This window comes from Penicillium arizonense (genome assembly GCF_001773325.1).
Source record: "Penicillium arizonense strain CBS 141311 chromosome Unknown PENARI_contig019, whole genome shotgun sequence".
NCBI lineage: Eukaryota > Fungi > Ascomycota > Eurotiomycetes > Eurotiales > Aspergillaceae > Penicillium > Penicillium arizonense.
Genome location: NW_019173296.1, coordinates 8,221 through 30,650, shown reverse-complemented (window position 1 = coordinate 30,650; position 22,430 = coordinate 8,221). Strand labels below are relative to the sequence as shown.

The window sequence follows — 22,430 nt, the reverse complement described above, 5'->3', positions numbered from 1 at the left end:
AGCACGAAATCGAGTCCATCCCCCTTCTGGAGCTCTTGTAAGCAGGTCACACACTATGTCTCTCAGCGCGAGATCCACGACAAACCTTGCTCAACACGGCGATCAGCGGGAAAGAGCGTCCTTGGCAGGCATATCATGAGCCAATCTAATACCCACACCGTGCAAGGTGGACTCGATTGCATCCACACGGGATTTCAAGAAAAAGGAAAGATGGGTCTGCAGAGCTGAGTTGACCGTCGTCGTCGCCTTAGGGACGGTGCGAGCTGTCAATTAGGCAAATACTAATTCTGCAAGGGGTTAGAATCACGACATTGTTCCTGTAGTGAGTATAATAACATCGTTGGCAGAGGAATGCCGCTCGGTGCGGTGGCTGTAGTTACCAATTGTATACTGCATGTGCTGTGTTTGTAATATACTGTAGCTATGTGCCACTGTGAATTGAGCACTGTTGGGTCTGCACCTATACGTACGGGATTTTCACCAACAGGTGGGCTTTGAGGACCGCTCACCTCGTCATAACCCGCCCAAAAACAAAACAGGCGGTCCGTGTGTCGAGTTTCTTTCCTCTGGGGACGGCAACGAACTAATTATAAATCAGAAGTGGGTTGCCATGGTATGTTTGAGGTTTCTTTTTTCGTAGATCATTCAGCCAGCCACTGCTGCTGCCCCGCAATGTGTTACCGACACCTGACGTCAAATAAACAGTTCTTAATGGATCGTTGAACATGAACACCCGTTCGTTGGCGCAACTGAAGAGATTCTACGTATTAAGATTCAGAAATCCTTATAATTTCAGCAAGAAAGGCAAACAATCTATGCGATCTATACGGTGTTAGTGACTGTTGTTCTGAAACTGCACTTGCGTTCATCGTTGGGATGGTGACAGTACCAAAGAATCTCTGGCGGACTCCCCTCAACTTCGGTTCAACTTAGCGGCCCCCCGCCCCCACCCTTTTTTTCCAATTATTATCGACAATCAATTCAAGTCCATCGATGAACATGACCTATGTAGTGTGCAGAAGCCGAACACTTACTTCACTACCTTTGCATGAGTTAGGCTTGCATGAATTGAACTGTATCCATCTTGCTCAATTGGGGATTATACAGCTACGGCGTTACTGATCTTCTTGGGCTGATTCTGCATGTGTGTCATGGTGCATTGGGCTGAATATTATTCACTCCAGCGACTCCGCAATGTGATATATTATTTTATTCCTCTGAACTACAGCACAAGGTAAACCAGACACCGTGTCGCGAGCTAGTAGGGTTAAGGCCGTGCTAGACTTCGCTGAGGCATCAAAACGATTTCAAAGTCGCGCGCCATTGGGGCAGCATAACAACGTGAGCGGCAACTTGTCCACGATAGGCCTTGACGAGGTTCTAAGTTCGTTTTCAGGAAATGGGACATCACGAATGTACATACACGGATATATAGAGTTGCTGTAGCCTGCATCTCGCTTTGCGAGTTGGATCCCAGATTACGTGATGTATATAAGTCTGTAGGAGTGGCTTCTTGTTAGGCTGCCACTCCGCTAGGCAGAAGGGAGATGAGTTGCTGCGACTATAAGTAGCTGGATTTTTTCCCATAGACTGAATATGATTATCACCTAAATCCAACGTTCAAACTTTACGAGGGGTCTGGGTAATATGAAATATACTAATAATACTACTACTGCACCTGAATCTCGCATTGGTAAAAGTAGCATGCTTTGCACATTCAATCTGAGATCTGTAAGCGTTTGATCTGGCGGTTAGACTCCATACGATGCACAACCCTCGGTAAGACGCTCGAAATCCCTCAACACGTTTCAGTCAGCGCCTCTGGGCTGGGGTAGCGGCAAGTCCAGCTTTGCCACTAGATCAACTACTCTGACAAGATATTGAATGTAATAATATTCAAAGCGTTGCTCCTTATTCCAGTATGAAAAGCATATCACAACTTTTCATGGTTCCCAAAAAAAACCATCCTGTGCACAAAATCAAAATTTCTTCCACAACGTCCAACGTCATCCGCGGGTTCAAGCAGTATCATATTACTCTCTTGCCCTTGCCCTGCAGATCAGTGACTGTTTCGGCTGTGTTGTCGAAAAGATCAATGTCCCAGATGTCAGCATCCATAGAGTCCCCCACAGTGTCGGCGAGCCTTTGTCCGTGTGATAGTGTATCATCAGATAACCTGTCGTGCAGGCCACCCTCTGCACTGATCAACTCCCACAGCTCGCCTCAACCAACACTGATGCCCGGAACTCCTCCGGTCGGCTCACCAAGCGATGGCATGAACGCGATGCAGTTTCGCGAATTCATTCTTTATAATCTAAAATTTTCAGCAGGCGACGCGATACTCAACAATCCTAGAAGGGCCAATTTTATTGTTTACACTGGCCGTCGATGGTTTAGCGTCTCGGGGGAATCAGAATTTGCCCCCGCTTAGCACAAGCCGAGAAGTATATTTCTCAGAAGCAACCAAATGAACGGACAAACCCAAAACATCCCTTATTACTTCCTGCCATATGACGCTATCCTCTATGTCGGGAACCGCAGATTGTGAGAGCTCTCCAATTCAGGTTGGCTTAGTTTCTACAATTAGCGCTATGATTGGTCCCCTGAGTATATAGAGCATAAATCAGACGATTGGAATGATATCGGTCTTGCATCGGAACTGAGGCCGTTGCTTTGCGCACGCCTGACCAGTGTTCTAGCGTTTTGTTGGTGCTTCGATCAAGCGTCTTTTCCGTCCACTGGTTCTCTCCTCACTCTACCCGCTGCCAAGAGTCAGCACCCGCAAGGGGCATCCATTCAAGGCGGATATGTTTGCCCACCTTAGCAAGAAGCTGTCTACCTGCTCCTGCCAATATTCCTGTTCCTACATCACGCGAAAAAAAAGTACTGCGACTGATATACTCGTTAGTGGGCAGCTAATTGGCGATCGCTCTGCATTCCTCGCGACTAGATACAACCGGCCAAGGCATGTCGCCAAGGCATCTGAATTTCTTCCAAGTCTCGAGCGGCCTGTTGCGCCAGATCCATGACTAGAATCAGACCTCAATGTAACTGTAAAGCTATTTTCCCGCAAAGATGTAACTCTGTGGCTAACAATTCGTCCGGAATACGATGCGCATTAGCGTCTACTAAACTCTTACCCCGGGCTTCCGCCTGACCCAACTCCACCAAAGGGGTTACTTGGCCTGGTGTTTATGAAGTCTAGGCATGCGCACTAAATAATGAATTGGAAAAATCTGATTATTGGACGGAGCAAATTCCGAGAATCGAAGCTCAACAGTAGAGTGTGAACCTTTCTGATAATCTAATCGAACAAACAATCTGCGCCTCCGAAGAGGCCACTATATTGGGCACCATCGTGCTCGTTCAATCCTCGAAAAAAATCTATGGCCACCTATTGCCCACCCACAGAAACAGTATGTCGTCGGTTGAACGATACTCAGATAAACACCTAATTGAGTTTAGCCAAGTTTACGCGCTGTGCCCTGGTTTCAAATCGACCCCATTCACTAGGTACGGTACGCTTCACCCATATACATATGTACGGAGTTATATCTCCCCGCGCTTTACTTCTATACGAGGTACTTTAGGCCTAACACGTTATCATCCCGCGAATATCCTTGTCTTCAGTCTATACGAGATCAACGTTGCCTACTCAGGTAACATTTCCGCTGCCAATTCTCGACTACACAACTTATCCCTGCAAAAGTCGAGCATCCCCTAAACTCTATTCATATTTCCTTTACGAGGTTTGCCTCTCCAGGTGCCGCTGTTACATGCTGCTATTTTATTTCTCCGAACATAAATATGACCATATTTCCCTCCCGTTTGGATATTCCATCATCACGACATTTAAGATATATTTTCTTCGATACTTTCCATCTTTGGGATTAACTTTTTAGCCTAATTGCTTCACAATGAAGTTCCAGGTCACTCTTGCTGCAGCTTTCCTGCCTCTGGTAGCCCTTGCTGTACCTACAGCTGAAGCGCAGCCCGCTGAGCCTGTTCCTGCTGAACAGGTGCCTCGCAGTCTTGATGAAGTGAGCAAGCGCTCCTCTATTGGCTGCAAAATTGTCAATTCCAGCTCGGATAAGGTGAATTGCCGCAGCGGACCTGGCACTAGCTACCCTGTCGTTGCATATGTCTTCCCTGGCACCACCTATACTTTCAATTGCTACAAATCTGGTGATTGCTACGAGGGCAACTGGTAAGTTTACCTGAACATAAATAGTTCACCACTGCCCCGTTTGCTAAATACCAACAAATAGCACATGGGACCGCGTCAATTATAGCGGCGGTGTCTGCTATGTCAACGGCTATTACACTAGCAGCGCGTGTAGTGCTGGTATGTGTGCTCTCACTTCTTGAGAAAGTTATACGCTGACGAAGTATTCATAGCTGCCCTCGGCAAATGCTGATATTCCACTCCGATCTGGTCTCCTGAACTCATATACATACATTTGTCTTTCGAGAGGAACCATGTACTGTTCGAGTGTCAAGAGGAGGTCCTATTTGAAAGTTGGATTTTGCGAGAAGCAACTCAGAGCTCCGTAGATAGCTTTTCAAATCGAGTTTACGTCAGCCCATCGGAATTGAGAAGCTCGTATTACCTGCATTACCCAACATAGAGGATAGCGCCATATCGGCAAGAAGCGAACCAGATTATTTGGGTTTGCCTTTCAGTCGCTTGCATCTGAGAAAATAAGCCTAAGCGGGAACAACAAAACGGTAGAGAAGCGATGATCTAGAAGCCGTCGGCCGGAGTCAAATGGCAGATTCTTTTCTGTCTGCCGCGAGCTTTATGTCACCCGGGGCGAGTTCTGATCATGGATGAGTCTACCAGCAGGTAACTCAATTTCGGACTAAGGTTGCTATCACATCCTCAAAGGCTAACACATACATAGTATTGATGACTCCGAAACGGACCAGCGGATTGATACAATCATCACACGTCATGTCCAGCATCATCCTATTACCCGCATTATGCATAAACTGTATAATGTCATATTATTTGACAAAGTGGTCGTCGAGGAAAAGGGTAGAGTTAGAATTAGACCTTGACATTTCCCTTGGGACTCCCATGGGACTAAATTTTGGTCGTATAGGAGTGGGTCGGTGGGACTAGACTCTTATGGGAATTCCTATAGGAGTCCTATGACTATTTAATGGTAGTTGGTAGTAGACCTGGCTGTGATCCGCCCCGCGGGTCTAACTCTTGGACCCGCGACCCGACCCGCAGAGGGTTAGGGTCCAACCTCAGCGACTCTCACCCGGACCGCGGGTCGTGCGAGTCGCTTGAGGGTCACCCTCAAGCGACCCTTAGCGACCCTCCGATGCATAAATTTCCCGCGCTTTACCTTATTAGGATGGATAAAATAGATGACTTATGTTGATAAAATACCGTTATTTAACATTGTATTGGTCATAGTTATATTTATGATTCCTATTCTACCACAAAATCTATGAAATTGGTAGTAATTTATCTATATACATAAAAATAAATAGAAGTAATGCCGTATCGTCAAACTTTTTATCGCTTTTGACTAACACAATTTCTTTTCGATTCTCCGGTTCATGCGTTATCTCTCACCAAATTAGCTTCTAATACGTAGGATTAGCCGATTCAGTGCCGCTGCATTGCCGGACCAGTTAATGGCTAAATGAATGCCCGCAGGTGCTTAGATAGTGCGAATATGTGTCAGCATCTTTTCATTCTTCGTGCCATGTGCAATTTCTTATTGATCCTCTACACTCGGCTAGGACTGGCTGGGTGACCGAGAACAGCGGCGACCAGGGAGTGGCCGTCGCTAACCACACTGATTTCCGTATTAGAGTCACGAGCATTAGAGGACTGCGCCCGCATACTGTAGGCAAATGGGAACACGAAAGTGCTATCTTCAATCCATGATAGCTGTAGAGAACTATAAAAGTCATTAATCATTACCGACGTGGCGAATCGAGCAGACTCTCCATATGTCATTGGTCTGTCATTTGTTGATTCGTTTGCCACTGGATCATGTGCTCCGCCGTAGGATCAAGCTCTAAAGCTTTGTAAGCCACCATAAATCGAGCCTTGTTAGTCATTTTTGATAACTCTAGTGGGTAGCTGTCCGTTATACGCCGAATCCGTCTCACCCCGACCGAGCACCGCTGTAGTACAAAATAGCGTGCTTCGTAGTCCTCTTGACGTTGATGCCATAATTGAAAAAGTCAACGCAAAAAGCGAGAGAACCTAAATCAAATGGTGCAAGTTAAGATTGATTTTGCGATATGCTTCTGTTTGGTTCTCAATTTACTTACGATTCGTGAGTAAGCGTCGGTAGACCCTCTAAGTCACTGCTTAAATTAGACTCGGGGTACATCATCATCCAGAGCTTATGCCATGCAACAAGCTGGCTTTTAAGAACCGGTAATTCATGCTGGCCCATCCATGCGTAGCCTTGGCACAGGTGAAAAGCATCAAAATTTGCTGCCACGGGACTGTATACCTCTCAATGCTATCAGCATCCATGTAAGCCTACAGTGGCTGATGTAGCAATCGCTCACGCTCAGTTCGGACAGCCTCGGTGCGAATAGTGTGAGTTGTTTTCGTACAATCAACTAGCTAATACGTGGCACGGAAGCCATTGCATCCCAGATCGTGTAGGCGTCTTTCTCTGTGGGATCTACTGTAGACATATCGATAGTCGATAAGTAGAATTTGCTAAGCCAAATCTGCTATTCTACTTTCTACTACTCAACTATAGGAGGGCTTAGGATATATAAGGACGCTCATTTATGTACTTAGTTTAGTCCTTCGTGTTCAAATTATCTATTATTACTTATGCCTACTATTTAGAACCTTTGGTGACTCGTACAACTTAAGTATAACTTGACAACACTACGAATAGACCCGTACTCCGGTATAGGCTAGTTCGGCGTTCTACCTAGCATCGCTCCTCGATACCCTCGAAAAGACTTAGCCGCGACGGTACGGTTAAGAGACAGATCGTTGACGTTGGAAGCAAGGAAGCATTTAGGCAAATATAACCTAGGAATCTTCTAACATAGCGACGACCCGTTAGTCGTGCGTAACACCTAACAGGCCTATTTTCCCGTACCCCATGAAAACATCTCCGATTTTCAATCGCCTATTTCTCGAGAACTAGTAGGCTACGCATGCTCCAATGAAAATAGGAGATATTTGAGATACTCTATTATAACTTGCCAAAATTTTAGACCGATCAGAGGCCTCTAGACTTTGGTAGTCACGCAACGAATTTCACTTGCAGTCAGGCGTACGACCCACTTTTCCTGCCATAGTCAAGGGAAAACCCTAGCCTGCAGTCTGCCAGACTGCAGGCACCCCGTGGGATAGGGTCACATGAGAGTCTATCTTGAGGTAAACTAGCGAGATTTATGCTCGTGTGGATAGTAATGAGACATCCAAGGATATCTTGCGGATGCGGATGGGAAACGGCATCCGCGTTTGCGGATTTGCCGCTGTCTAATCGTGCGTATTGCTGCCTTAGTATTCCACTCGATTCTAGTTATGTCATATATAAATGCGAAAATTCATCTATTCACCCTTGACCTTCTGCACTTTATACACCCAAACATAGCAAAACGGATATATCGTCTCCGGAAGCAAAGTCAAGACCATAATGGCAATACTCCATGGCGAGGCAACATATTCCCAATTCTGGGGCACATTCAAGTATCGCCAGATAAACACCCCGTAGGCTAGATAGCAGCCTAAATATCGAGTTATCCTGCATCTATTAGCTATACTTTGATGCTGTGGTAAAACGAAAGTGAAACCCACCACATCTCCAACGAATGCCCCCTCGTCCCCTCCTCCGCATACAACGAATGCAAACAGACCCAGCCGATGGGAAGTTGAAGCAGAATACCCGTCCAGTACGCTGTGACTTGTTCGCGATCATCTGGGTAGAGGGTAGTTAACCATTTCAAGCCGGCTATACCCAGGAGGAGACCGATGAGCATGTTCCGGATGAGTCGGGGTCGGTGCTCTGCGCGATGGACGTGCTTAAGGATGACTGCGACGTAGCCAAAGTCGTGGATGAACCAGGCGAGAAAGCCTACTCGCTCTACGGTTGTGGATGTGGTGGTGAAGGCGTAGAAGAATTCGTAGGCCATTGTTAGGCATCTGGTGGGTTGTTAGTAGGTGTTATACGATGCGATTAAAATATGGGGGTGGGCATTACAGATACTGGACACTGCCATAGCTCGATCCAGGGACTCGCTGGTCTTTATATGCGCGGAATGTGCAGAATAAATAACACAGAACGTAGAGAAAGCCGCAGGAAATAATCAGCCCATCTTGAACGTAGAGATAGCTCTCTGGTGGATTCAGTCGCAGGTCTGCGGGTTGTATAATCAGATGCTGGACCTTATTCGCTAAATCGAAATCAGACATTTGAACTGTACAGTGTATATTTTATCTTGCGACTCTCACCTTGCGATGCATTGTCGTTCTTGGATTTTATAAGCGCCGGCAGCACCGGAGTCTGCGTCAGCTGGCAGAGCGGGTGGGGCTAGCGCTCGGATTAATGACATCATCAACGTTGATGCTTTTCAAGAAAGGTACATTGCCATGGCCAGTAAGATGTAAACAGCGAAGAAGGATCATGCACAGCATTTCTTGGAGTTTGGGGTCTGGTTCGTCGATCTGAGGTGGGGTTTAGGCAAAAACATATTTTTGTGGATAGCTTTGGGTGGTGGATGTGTTTTCCATGGGATGATCTTGTCATATCTTTTAATGAAAAATGTTCAAAAGAGGAAAAAAAAATAAAAAAAATGAAGATTCCAAGAAAATTCTGGAAAGCCAGATAGAGGCGGTGTCGATCGAGTGACTGACATGGTGTGCGGCCTCAGGCGAAGACACTAATCTGTGTACATGCGGTCCATTCACACGATCTGGGGGCATTGATAGGGACACCATCCTGTTGGATCCTGATGGTATTTTCGTGTCACCTAATACGCACTATTCATCATTAGGGTTAGACCTGTACCTATATAAATACTGGGTCACATAACTCAACACAACCATTATACACATGCTACGAGACATCTGCTACCGTTAGGTTCCGGACTATAGCACTAGAGCGGGTTTAAGCCGGCAAGCCGGTGAGCCAATCGACCTACTGAGGGCAATTTCATAGCAGTGATGGTTCGAATTGAAGATGTTCCATTTGCTTTTCATGCAAAGCCACGCCCAGAGAGAAATGAAATAGTTCATGATGATGAAGTCATTTACCCCTGGTCGCAATTCGCCAGCCATTTGATGTTCGGTCAGCTGATATAACATACCCTCTGCCAAGCTTTAAAGCCTTATGGGCCACCATAAACCGGGCGATCTTAATGATCTTGGATAAAAGGGGTGGGTAGCTCTCCGCAGTACGCCAGCCAGCCTCACCCCGTCCGAGCACGGCTATGGCGCAAATCAGCGCGCTCTCGTAGTCTTCGACCTTGGTTCGGTGGTTCCAAATCTCAATGCAAAAGTCGGGACACGCGGCATCAATGGGGTCTGGCTGGAACGGGGATCCGTTACGGACCCGACTCGCTCTCGACTCCCTGGTTCTTCGCGGCTGATTACTCTCGTCAGAACACACGCTGCCGTCCGAACTGACACTGTCGGAACTGGCCCTATCGCGGCTGGGCGATGAACTAAATCCGGGCTAGCCGAGTCGCCACAGCGAGTTCCAAGCCGCCCGCTGGCGTTGCGAAAACCGATATCGTAGACTGGCCAATTCGTGCGGGGCCTGCGTCCGAATGAAAACATCAGGATCTGCTGCCACGGGAGCGTATGTCTCTCGATGTTTTTGACGTCCATATAAGCTTGCAGCGGCTGATGCGGTAGCCAATCCCGCTCCGTACGGACCGCTCCGGTTCGAAGTACAACTTAACCGGCTAATTCGAGCCACCGTAGCCGTCGAGTCCCAGATGACGCATGCAGCCTGCTCAGTGGCCTTGAGCGACTCGGCGTCAGGTGTTTGGACATTGTTAATAATGTCTTGCGGATTGATCCCCTGAAGATACACGGCCCACTGGGTCCGTCGAAGCCATGGATGGCCTCGTCCCGCTGGCCAGCGTCGATTGGCTGGGGCTGTTCTTGGCTTTCCCGATATGCTTGTTCGATCTGATCTAATAGCCGATCACTGGGTACGGTCGGGGCAATGGGTTCGGGCTCGGGAACTGCCTATGCTCCGACCGTACGGACACGAATGTAATGGGACCCGGGCCCCTGGGTAATTGTGTGTTGACACTGTACCACTTGCGTAAATTACTGAACTTGCTGCTCAGCGGCCGACTGACCTGGCTGCTTCCTCCGGCCACCACGGTTAGTCGAGGCGACCCAGATATGCTGTTCACGCCAGTGGAACCGCATTGTCCCGATGGACCGAGCGATAAATTGACAAGACTGGCCCTTTCTACATAAAAAGCCGTCCGAAGAAACTGGTAAATTGGGGATTAGCTCGCTGGACAAAGTTATGTGATATCATACGCGCCCAATCCCCAGTTTCGGTATAATTGAAAATTTAATTTCCAATCATTTCGCGCCAGACTGAGAGTCGTTCATGCTAATGTACTTTGCGTACCAACAGCGACCAATAAATGCGTAAGACTATCACTTGACATCGCTCAATGCACATCGACCCTATCCCACGGGGGGTGGTGAACTCTACTAGAGTTCAGGTCTTGGCGGTCCCTTAACTATGGGAGATAATGGTACATAAAACGTGGGTCCCGCAAGGGTTCAGGTAAATTTCCTCGCAAGGGTTCAGGGTTGAAATAACATCTAATTGCTCTTAAATTTTGGCTAGTTATAATAGACTAACTAAAATAACTCCGATTCACTTCGGAGCATGCGTAGCCCACTAGTTATCGGGAAAATGGCGATTGAAAATCGGAGATGTTTTCTTGGGGTACGGAATTTTGTACCTTTTTGGGGGGTTGCAGTACCAAAGGTCCAACGTTTACTCTATGACCACGGGCTGCGTATTGCTCCGATTAGTCTATAAATTGGACAGGATCTATTTAACTATTAAATCTAGGCATTGTGAAAGTCTTAGCATGATCGGACTAATAATAGTGGTGTGGTAGATGATTAAATATTGGTGAAGGGGGTGGTTGTAGGACTAAAGGTCCGGCGTAGACTCTACGACCATGGGCTACGTATTGCTCTAATCGGTCTATAAATTAGACACGGTCTATTTAACTATAATACCTAGGAATTGTGAAAGTTTGACAACGATTAGACTAATAATGGTGGTGTGGTGGATGATCAAAAATAGGTGAAAGGTTTACATGCGTTGCGACCGACGGGATTTATTACCGTAATCAGATACCTACCCTTATCTATGTCAGCCCTTACTAAATAGATTACCCCGTATTCGTATCTTACACCCCGTATTACTCTCGGCGGCTAGGTGCACGGCGGCCACGTGAATAGTAGGGTGCAGCCAGTACGTTAGGCACCTTAACTAGCTAGACTTATATACTACGAGTTTAATAAGGGGCTTATTCGATAGAGAAAAGTCAGCTAATTTCAAATATACTATTTATAAACTGGTAGGTCTATTAGTAAGCGATTTATTAGCGGTTAAACCTTAACGTAATTCACAAGCGAGCCGCCACCCCAAGCGAGCCGCCACCCTACCTATATCTATTTATTTTAAATGCATTTTTCTCAACCAAAACGCCATTAAATTCAATAAGCTAAAAACTAGTTCTATTAGGATATGTAGTCAATTTATGACCCTGAATTCTATATATACTGCACTTTGGTAAGGCTCTCTTACGTGGCTGTAAAGGTGCCGGAGCCGATTCTGCCTCACGGGGGGTTTGTGCTAAAACCGCTTGCTCTGGCTACGCTACTAAGGTAGAGGCCTCTAAAACTGAGAGGCCTTCTTCGGAAGCTATTTGCTTTTTAGACCGACTCCTTTTTCGCTTCTTCGTCTCGTTTGTAGCGCGTAATTCGCCTACTTCTTTCTAGAGAATAGCTGCCGATTGTATTATGATTTGATAGGCCTTTAAAACCTGATTTATCGCGAAGTTAAGCGGGCTCGGTAGGCTTTTTGAACGCGCTTTTAGCAAAGCTTTAATTGAGGAAGCTTACTTTTGTAATTATACGTAGTTTAAAGGCGTTTTTAGATCCCACTCGCTTCCCTAGCTCCGGGGGGGTGTCGGGGTTCGAAGGCGAATATTAAGCTTTGAGATCACTCGATTAGGACTATAAGGCACTAAACCGGCGGCGGTAAAGCTATTCTTAATAGTCTCCGATTTAAACGCCTTAATTCGCGCGGACGGGTAGGCTTTAAGTGTAACGGAGTCCTCAGGAAGCATGCATAGATCTCTCGCACTGCCAGAGGATCAACATCATATAGGTGTCGACACGTCAGCGTTTCCTCACCGTAACGCTGATCCCCCATGTTAAATAGTGCACTCTAGGAGAACCTAGAGGTTCTCTAAGAATCAGTCTCTATATTCCTCCAATATACTACTTATTTCCTAGGCATCTTTGTCTTACCTAGTTGATAGGCTCTATCCTACAAATACTAGACCCCTTTTCTTTACAATTCTGATTCTTCTTCTTTAACTACCTAAGATTGAAGATGCCTCCTAAAGCAACAATGATTACCCGATCGTCGGTGGCTTGTGGATCACTAGCGAACCTATATCGAACTAACACCGAGTCTATTATTCCTCCCGCCACTATCTACGATGGAAGTAGCAGCCCGGAAAACAATCCTTAGGGCCGGACTCCCTAGTTTAGCGAGCACCTCACTAAGGTCGAACGCCTTAAGACCCTTTATACGTTGCTTACCCGAAAGAAGGAACTCGAGGAAGCGATCAGCTAAATAACTAAGAAATCGACGTTAGATCGCTATCGACGTTCTTCCTCTACGTTATCTAAACGAGGACGAGCTCCTAGAGAAATCAAAGTCGAGGTTCCGATCTTCAAAGTACACTACAATATATAGTAACGCCAAACCTAGCTTAATGACCTCTAGGATATATTCTTAGGTGTACCCCGTAAGTATAGATCGGATAAAAGAAAGATCTTTAGTGCTACTAACCGTATAAGCTCTAACTACCGCGAGAGATAGTGACACTATATCGAAGAGAAAGCGGAACCCTAGCGAACCGCTTACAAAACGATATAGGAACTATTCGAGAAATAGACACTTACGCTACTACACAATTCGGCCACACTATAAGCCGATATTGCTACCTCCTTGCAAGAGGCCCGTTAAGGCCCGAACCAAAGTCTAAGTGACTTTAACTCTTATCTTATCTCGCTCGAGAGGTATTTCGAAGCACCGTCGGAGGACTAATAGGCGCTTAACTTCTTCACTAAATTATAGCTCCGCCTCCGATCGCGTATCTAGAATACTATGCTTTATTTGCCTAAAAATCGGGACGAGATAGTATCGATAGCGATACACTATTAGAACCTTATTTAAATAGAGTCGGGAATAAAGAACTACCCGCCCCGCTTAATAAATAAAAGATATCACTCCCCTAACTAATAGGGATATCGAAAACGGACTAGCTTTAACGGGCTACGCTCTAACTCTAGTCGGGGCTGAGGATAGAACCGTGGAAGCTTCTAAAGACGAGGTGGTGATCGAAACCTAAATACTAAACTATATTTAAACTGGCGTGAATTCGGCGTAAAGCCGTATAATCGCTAGCGAAACGATAATATAACTCTACCTAAACTATATAGCTATTTTATCTACGGGTTAATAGACCACTAGAGGGATAAGTGCCCCTAAAATTCGACTAAGGTCTAATTAACACTAGCACACTCGGGAAAAGCTAGAGGGTCGGTGTAGAAGCCGGAACACCGACCCCTTAAGATAAGATTAGGACTATAAGCCGTCTATATATCCTAATTACCGTCTAGGGCGACATCGAAACGTATACGGACCTCAATAGCGGAGCCGAGGTTGATATCGTTAGTTATCAATTTGCTTAGTAATACGGACTCCGTCGTGCACCACTCACCGGCGTTATTATTTTAGCTATTAATCGACGGTCAACACCTACTTATGGAGTGTGGATAGTCCCTATCACGGTAACGGACTCACGAGGGACTACTCGCACTTTCGAAAGGCGTTGCCTAGCTATCGATCGAGACCCTCGCCTCGAAGGAAGCCTAGTTCTCCTCTCTATAATAATAATGCGTGATAAATACGTCGACTTTTCGCTATATAAACGCTAGTGGTGGTACGTCGCGCCGTCATACTCGATAGCCACCCTACACCAATTTGTGAAAGAATGCCGGAACCACGCGTACGTGTATGTAGTGGTGAAGCTTCTTAAGGAAGTGTGGCTTCCTAGAGATGACTAAGAGGACCCCGCTTCACGTGATAGGCTATCTAGCGAATTACTAGTATACCGCGACGTATTCGCTCCCGAGAATGCTAAGACTCTACCACCTTAGAAAGCAATAGATTATACTATCGAGCTAAAAGACGGTGAAACGCCGCCGTATAGCCCGATTTACCCTCTTTCTTAGATAGAGCTTCGAGAGCTTCGGTCCTACCTAGATAAAAACCTTGATAATGGTCGGATCCGACCCTCGAAAAGTCTAGTAGGGGCCCCTATCCTATTTGTTCTAAAGAAGGATGGTAGTCTACGTCTCTATATAGACTATCGGGGACTAAATAAGGTCTTAGTTAAGAACTGATATCCTCTTCCTCTTATTTTAGAGATCCTAGATTGACTCGCTAGCGCGTAGTTCTTTAGCAAAATTGATATATAAGACGCGTACTACTAGATTAGGATCCGTGAAGGAGAAGAGTGGAAAATAGCCTTTCGTACTCGCTATAGCTATTTTGAGTATATAGTTATGCTGTTTGGTCTCACGAATGCACTAGCCACTTTTTAGAATTATATTTACACGGCGTTAAGGGGGCTTCTCGACGTCGTTTATATGGCGTATCTCGATAATATCCTAATCTTCTCGCCGGACCGCGAGACCCACACAAAGTATATCTACTAAGTGCTATAGAGGTTATGATAGGTATAGCTATACGCGAAACCTACAAAATGCACCTTCTACTAAGACTAGGTTAAATTCCTAGGATTTGTGGTATCTAGGGATAGTATATTAATGGATAAATAACGCGTCGATGCTATCGCTTTATAGGAAATCCTAAAAAGCTACTATGAGATCTAAGTGTTCCTAGGATTCTGCAACTTTTATCGACGGTTTATCTAAGGGTATAGCCTAATTGTATTACCTCTAACCTCCCTACTTTGAGGAAGCAAGAATAGTAAGAAGCCTAGTAATATCTTACTCTCCGACGAAGAAACGTAAGCGTTTTACCGGCTTCTCAATATATTCTAAGACGCCCTAGTACTCTAGTATTTTGATCCACAAAAACGGATCCGTATCGAACCTAATATATTAAACCTTAGGATAGCTAGAATCCTATCGTAGCTAGACGCTAGTGGGATATGGCACCCTGTGGCGTACTAGTTAAAGAAATTTATTGGCGCGGAGCTCCGTTATACGACACTAGATTAAGAGCTTTTCGCTATCGTTTACTCGTTTAAACAATAGAGACACTACCTAGAGGGTAGTAAGTATCCCGTTAAGGTGCTATTAGATTATGCTAATCTCTAGATATTTATGAAGTAGCCTAAGCTAAACGGTAGATAGGCAAGATAGCTTATATTTTTGACTCCGTTCGAGTTCACTATAAAGTATCGCGCCGGGAAGAACAATCCCGCGGATAGCTTATTAAGAAAGCCGAATGCTAGCTAGGTCGCGCCTATAGCTAAGCTTACGACCCCGATCTAAGAGCGTTTCGCTAGCGATCCGGAGGTGCGTCTATAGTAAGTCGCTATTAAAAATGAAAAAGAAGAGTCTAGGACGCCGGAGCTTAATAGAAAAAGAGATAGCCGCCGAGTATCTCTGCACCGTCGAGTGCTTATACGCCGTCGAGCGTTTATTAAGGGAGAGAATCGCCGTCGAGCTTCTCTATACCGTCGAGTACCTCTACGCTATCTAGCGTACCGCTATTGTGCGTCCTGTGAAAAAGTCGTTAGTCCCTACTACTTGGTCTCGGCCCTATAGGGCACTATGATAGGACAAACCGTGCGGGATGATAGCGTAGTCACCCGACGGGAGGTAGATCGCGCCTACGTGGTTAAGCAAGTCTACGGGTTAGACGCTACGATAGAATTGAAAGCCCTAATTAGGCGAATATAGGGCGAAGACCTAGAGGTAAGGCGTCGAATCGTCGGAGTCTTAGAGGTAAGGCGTGGAAACGTCGGAGTCTCACAAGCTAAGCGTGGGACCACGGGTTAGTTAGTTTAGGAATTGAACTCTATAGCTGATTTAAAGTCCTAGATTGGGCAAGAATAGGGCGAAGACCTAGAGACCCGCCGTCGTATTACCGACGTTAAGCTAAAAAAGCGCGGGAACTAGGGATAGCTAGTCGACTATAAAGGCCTCCTTAGATACCAAGATAGGTTATATATCCCTACGAGAAATAGCCTACGTTAGAAACTGCTAAAAACCTATCACGATGATCCCCTTATAGGATATTTCAGTCGAACTCGCACCACTAAGTTACTAAAACGTAAATTCCATTAGGTTAACTTATAAAAGGACGTCGCCTAATACGTTAAAGAATGCGTAGTATGCTAAGGGGTAGCCACGCTAAGGTATCGATCTTATAGCGAGCTATAGTCGCTACCGATTCCCTAGCGACCCTTTAGTGATCTAGCAATAGACTTTATCACCCACTTGCCATAGACAATTTTTAAGGACAACACTGTCGACGCGATCTTAGTTATCGTGGATAGATTCTTAAAATACGCCGTCTTCCTACCTGTTTTATCCACAATTGATACTATATAACTAGCTGAATTATTTTATTAAGAAATCGAACTCTGATTTAGCCCGCTAAATAGCATAGTTTTAGACTAAGGATTAGTCTTTACTAGTAAATTCTAGTCTAAACTCTGCTACTAAAGCTATATTAAATTAAGATTTTCGATAGCGTTTTACCCGCAAACCGACGGTTAAATAGAAAGGATAATCTAAGTACTTAAGAGCTACCTTCGATGCTTTATTAATACGGAATAGACCAATTGGCTAGCTCTCCTCCCGACAGCCTAATTTGCCACTAATAATGCTATAAACTTAACTATAGGGTTTATACCTTTTAAAGCACTTTACGGTTATAATCCAAACTTCTAATTGCGCGCTGAGGACGGCGCTTTTAGGGAGGAAGTCCTAGCAACTATAGCACGACTAGAAAAGTTATAAAAGCTATGAGAAAGGCTTTAAGAAGTATAGCGAAAAGTAAGCGAATCGTAGGCGAAACACTATAATAAACGCTATAAACCTATATAGTTCCGAAGGGGACAATTAGTTACACTGTTAACCCGCAATCTCCGAATAAAGAACCTATTAAGAAAACTTGCCCCTAACTTTATTAGACCTTTCCGGATCCTTGATAAAGTTAGAAAGTAGGCGTACCGGCTAGTATTACCTAAGCAATACTCTCGTCTATATAATGTCTTCCCTATCTCTTTACTCTAAGAATAGTATTAGCGAAACGATAGTGAAACCCTACCTATACTAGAGCTAGAAGACGATAATAAGTGGGAGGTTAAGGAGGTCCGGGGTGAAAAGAAGTTTTAGGATAAACTACACTACTTAGTTAAATAGAAAGGATAGCCCTCCGAGTACAATTAATAGGTACTACTCTCGGATATAGGGAATGCTAGAGGTATTATCGCAAAGTTCTAGAAGCAAAAGAAAAGGTCGAATTGATTGAGATCACCCTAGAAAATATCGATCCGACCATAAAACACTAGCGAAAATATAGCGAGATGACTAGCTCACCCTAGCTACCCGCTATCTCTATAGAAAACTAAGAAAGCATAAAAATTATCCTTGAAATGTCAAAAGAACCTCCTATAAGCTAACGAAATACTAGCAACCCAATAACTAGACGAGATAGTCCTTAACGGGGAAATCCTTGACTATATCTACCTTAAGCTAGTTATACTAGGGATTAGAGAGGTTATAGTACTTCTCCTAGCTAGCCACAATCTTAATAGTAGCGGAACGAAAAGTTCGTATAGCAAAAGCCTAAGCATGGTAACTATTATCTAAAAGACGTGCACCGGGGTAAGTCGAAGCTTTAGCGACGAGACGGCGAAGCGACGATATACTAATAGTGATAGGGATTGGCTAGAGCAATCCACGATAGTTGTGGATAACTGCTTCGTAGGACTTAGCGATATCCTACCGAATAGTTAGTAAAACGCTAGAGAAATAATAATAGAACACCGTACCTTCGCTAGCTTCTTATCTAAAGCAATACCGAACTACTTACGGTGTCTATCTAAGAGAACGTTAAAACCGGTAAGCAAGGCCTAAATAGCCTAAATTAGATTACTAAAAATAGCACTGTCTAAATCGAAAACCTCGTTATCGTCCTTATTGTCCTAGAAAGACTTGGCCTAGTTAAGAATGCACTAGAGACGTATCGCATCACCGAGGATACCCTCGTTTACCTATAGGGAAACGCTGGTTAGCCGCTATTATAACACTATGCTTATTAGGAACACTTATAGGCTCGCAATTCTTGTTGCGACTAGCGCACTAACGGTATCTCTTCGACGATAAGCCGTCGTCCTAGTAGGGGATCACTAGTGGTCCACTAGTGTCCTAGTTCTCTAAGAAGGTCCGGAAATAGTGTATGCACCACGCTATATATTAGAGATAGGCAATAGGGCGAAGGGGGCGGTTCTTCTTCCTAACTCCACCGGTAAGGGCACGGCGGAGACTAGCAAGAGAAGTGGGTCCACTAGGAGTGGGAGTGCTGGGAGTAGGAGTCTCGGAACTAGTGATCACCGAGCGTGCTGCTAGCGAGAATTTAGGTGCACTAGAGGTTTCCTCCTGCTTATCGTCCGAGCTAGAAATCACACTCTCAACCTTAGATGGAGTGGGCGAACGACTAGGAGGAGCTGGCGCTACCGGGGCCTTGCCACGACCGCGACCACGACCACGGCCACGACCACGACCTATTCCGCGGGGAGGCATAATGATTAGCGTGTAGTAGTTGGATCGCTACTAAAACGACGGCAAAATAATAGCGGATTAGTAATGTGTCGTTAGACTCAGATATAGGGATGGTCATCACACCTACCTAAAGATATGATAGCTAGAATCTAGAGAAACCCTAGAGAAACGATAGCGACGTGAGAACGTGTCGCTATTGTGGAAAATAATGAGGGAAAAGGAAAACTAAAAGGTAAATAACAGAGGATTTATACCTATGGGGGTGAAATCACAACAAAGCCCTGCAACCTAAACAAACAAAAATAGCAACAAATATGCTTTGTTTCACGTAGTTTCACTATGTCAAAAGACGCTTTGTTTACTATAATAAAGCACACCACCTATGCTAACAAAACCCCCAGCACCCTAACTGGGAAATCATGAGGTTTTCTAGCCCTATCAAATTCCTGCCTTAGGCCCTAATCATCCTACCTATAACTATCCTTCCTTACACTATCGTTTCCCTATCGCCTTACCGTCTTTACGCAATTACTATTTCCCTTGTAAGAACTAGCTACCTTTTCCCACTAGGTTTTTAATAGGCTACGCTCTGCAGACTTCACCACGGGTGCGGACACCCGTACTGGACGGGGGGATAATTGTAACGGAGTCCTTAGGAAGCATACACAGATCTCTCGCACTGCCAGAGGATCAACATTATATAGGTGTCGACACGTCAGCGTTTCCTCACCGTAACGCTGATCCCCTATGTTAAATAGTGCACTCCAGGAGAACCTAGAGGTTCTCCAAGAATCAGTCTCTGTATTCCTCCAATATACTACTTGTTTCCCAGGCATCTTCGTCTTACCTAGTTGACAGGCTCTATCCTGCAAATACTAGACCCCTTTTCTTTACATTAAGGAAGTCTAGCTTATCAATATAGTTGATTCTAGCACGCGTTTTCGATTCGATAGCCGAGCGTAACCACGCTTTAACACCGCAAAATAGCCGATATTAAGAGGCTATAAAAGGTGAGACGAGTAAGGAGGCATACAAATTGCGATAATATCGTTTTTCTCGCAAATTTCGTCGAATTTCGGGGTTAAATAACTTCTATGGCCATCGAGTATTAAAAGTCTATACTTCCCCTTCGTACGCAAAGAAGTAGACGGAATAAAGAGCTTTTGAAGCCACTAAAGTCTAATTTCGTTAGGGGTCTATCCGTTAGGACTAACCTTAAGTCTCTAATCGTCCGGAAGGCCGTCGTATACCTCTTGACTTTCGATAGTCCACTAAAATATAAGAAAATGACCAAGGAGCCTAGAGCCGGTTGATGTAGGCCGTGGTGGACCCCACCGCTAACCTGCACCGAATACTGTAACGAGGCGGATATGCTTACCCGTAATCGTGTCTAATAGACCAGATAGGTCGATACCAGTCAGCAATACACCACACAACTCTCCTGTAGGGTCATCAATAAAGATAGGGTATCAGAGGGTACATATCTGCATCATTACAAGAAAGGAAAGCTCGTAACTGAAAACCGAAATTCATGAGATATGAGTAGCATGCATGCTCTGTGTAGGTACCACGAAGATGGAAACATGAGTCCATACAACTAACTAAATTGCACACCATGCCACATTTCTCTTCTATAGTTAAGCAGTAATCCTAAATAGAACATGAAATGCATTTCACCGACCTGATAGGGGTAGGATTGCTGGTCAAGTTCATGAGCATACGATACCTAGGCACCTTGCACCGACCCAGGAGCAGCCCCGGCTGTTGTTCCAAAGTCCGAGGATCCACCCAATCTCTCCTTTAGATCGCCCATATATGTGTTCGGCTTGATACCGGCCTCGAAGATCGTCTCCCAGTTCTCCAACACATCATTCACAACTGCCACAATTGTTTTCCATGAGTTTCTGAGGCCAGGCTCAGTTGCACCTTCTCCGACAGAAAAGCGAGATTGATAAGCCGTCAACTGTGGGGGAGGCCGATCAAAATTGCTGAAAGCCTTGATAATTGCAACTCTGCTAAAGTCGATCTTCTCATGGACCGCGCCCAAAAACAAAGCTACAAGCCTTCCCGTATCATCCTGATTGGTGTTACAAGGGCGGGCTTTCCCGGTTGTAATGACATTGGCGTAGTATTCAACATTCTCCCCCGCCACATCTCCATGCCAATACGCCTGTGCAGAAACAGTGTCACATCTTGCTAGGAAGGGAGCCTGTTTTGCTGCATCATGAATATAGGTGGCCCTGAGCTCTTGTGAAGCTTCGGGGACATCTTCATATGTGACCGTGCTGCCGATACTGTAGAATCGATCGACAAGAGCCTCATTAAGCTTGTACACCTCTGTTCCAACGGTGGAAGGGTATTTGTAGGGCGCGTCTTGCGCATATGAAGAGAAGTATTGTCCCGAGAAATTGGCCGGCAGATCGGATCCGAGAAACATGTCGCCCCATTCCCATTGGATTCCAAACGTACTGATAGCAGCTCCTCCAGCAGTACCGTATTTGGGATTTACCCCCCCAGTACCAGAGATAATGACGTAGGTTTTGGTGAGATCGACCCCAGAAATCAACAGAAGGGAGGTGATCTGAGATGCGGAGACTAGCTCTTGACCGCAGGCAAGTTTGCAGATCGTGCCGTCGGCGGTGCAGGCGAAGACCTGTTCAAACAAGTCCCCGGTGTATTGGGTGGTAAAATTGTACTCCTCGAGATAATCCAACTCGAACTCATTCGCGATGAGAAGAATTTTTGGGGATACTGGAGTACCTGGGGTTGCAGTCACCAGAGACGAAGCTGCGGTTGGAGAAGCCGTAGCAGCGATCGTGGTCGTGGCGATGACAGTTGTCGCACGCGGGCATGAGCCACTTTCGAGTGCCACCGGGTTTGCTGCAGTGAGGAGTGCAAGGGTAACCGCGCCCACAATGGCGCGGAAGGCATTTGGAATGTGTGATTGCATGGCTGAGAAATCCTGGATGTTCAATCCGGGGGTTCACGAGCATTTATAGTGCTGGTTGCCTTCAATGACAGTGCCTTCTTTGTTGTGTAGATTGACTGCCTGGCGCTTATCATCGGTACCGCCCGATTATCATTATTTGTCTTGGCGGTGCGCAGTCTGATAAAGAAAGTTAGATTATCCCGATGCACCCACCCATACGGCCGTACATGATCTTCGTCTGCTTCTCGGTTTCCCGAAGCTGATCGCGAGGCTCTAAAGATCGGCGACTTCCGATGATAGCCTAATTGTATTTCAGGATATATCGCTGCCATTATAATTTGATGTGTCGTTATCTTCCGGTGAACTGTCTGGAGCATCACGACCGCAAGCATTTACGGATTAGCTTTTATCACTTATTGAGCAGCCCAGAGATTTTGA

At 45.5% G+C, this 22,430-nt stretch overlaps 5 protein-coding genes across 5 annotated transcripts; 1 reads left to right on the top strand and 4 right to left on the bottom strand.

Moving 5' to 3' along the window:
* Positions 1 to 3,917: 3,917 nt before the first annotated feature.
* PENARI_c019G05827 (SH3 domain-containing protein) lies at positions 3,918 to 4,418 on the top strand (the record flags this gene model as incomplete). The annotated part of the gene is made up of 3 exons (XM_022634791.1): positions 3,918 to 4,207; positions 4,269 to 4,345; positions 4,399 to 4,418. 3 exons carry the CDS (start codon positions 3,918 to 3,920, stop codon positions 4,416 to 4,418), a joined length of 387 nt encoding a protein of 128 aa, XP_022485332.1.
* A 3,140-nt stretch (positions 4,419 to 7,558) lies between these two features.
* Positions 7,559 to 8,139, bottom strand: PENARI_c019G03642 (uncharacterized protein; the record flags this gene model as incomplete). Its single annotated transcript, XM_022634753.1, has 2 exons — positions 7,559 to 7,751; positions 7,847 to 8,139. The coding sequence occupies 2 exons, from the start codon at positions 8,137 to 8,139 to the stop codon at positions 7,559 to 7,561; spliced, it is 486 nt and encodes a 161-aa protein (XP_022485291.1).
* Positions 8,140 to 9,680: 1,541 nt separating this feature from the next.
* Positions 9,681 to 10,390, bottom strand: PENARI_c019G09597 (uncharacterized protein; the record flags this gene model as incomplete). Its single annotated transcript, XM_022634858.1, has 2 exons — positions 9,681 to 10,084; positions 10,318 to 10,390. The coding sequence occupies 2 exons, from the start codon at positions 10,388 to 10,390 to the stop codon at positions 9,681 to 9,683; spliced, it is 477 nt and encodes a 158-aa protein (XP_022485407.1).
* Positions 10,391 to 18,229: 7,839 nt separating this feature from the next.
* Positions 18,230 to 19,084, bottom strand: PENARI_c019G04219 (uncharacterized protein; the record flags this gene model as incomplete). The annotated part of the gene is made up of 3 exons (XM_022634763.1): positions 18,230 to 18,283; positions 18,334 to 18,366; positions 18,803 to 19,084. 3 exons carry the CDS (start codon positions 19,082 to 19,084, stop codon positions 18,230 to 18,232), a joined length of 369 nt encoding a protein of 122 aa, XP_022485277.1.
* Positions 19,085 to 20,789: 1,705 nt separating this feature from the next.
* PENARI_c019G03096 (uncharacterized protein) lies at positions 20,790 to 22,013 on the bottom strand (the record flags this gene model as incomplete). Its single annotated transcript, XM_022634742.1, has 1 exon — positions 20,790 to 22,013. One exon carries the CDS (start codon positions 22,011 to 22,013, stop codon positions 20,790 to 20,792), a length of 1,224 nt encoding a protein of 407 aa, XP_022485282.1.
* Positions 22,014 to 22,430: the final 417 nt, after the last annotated feature.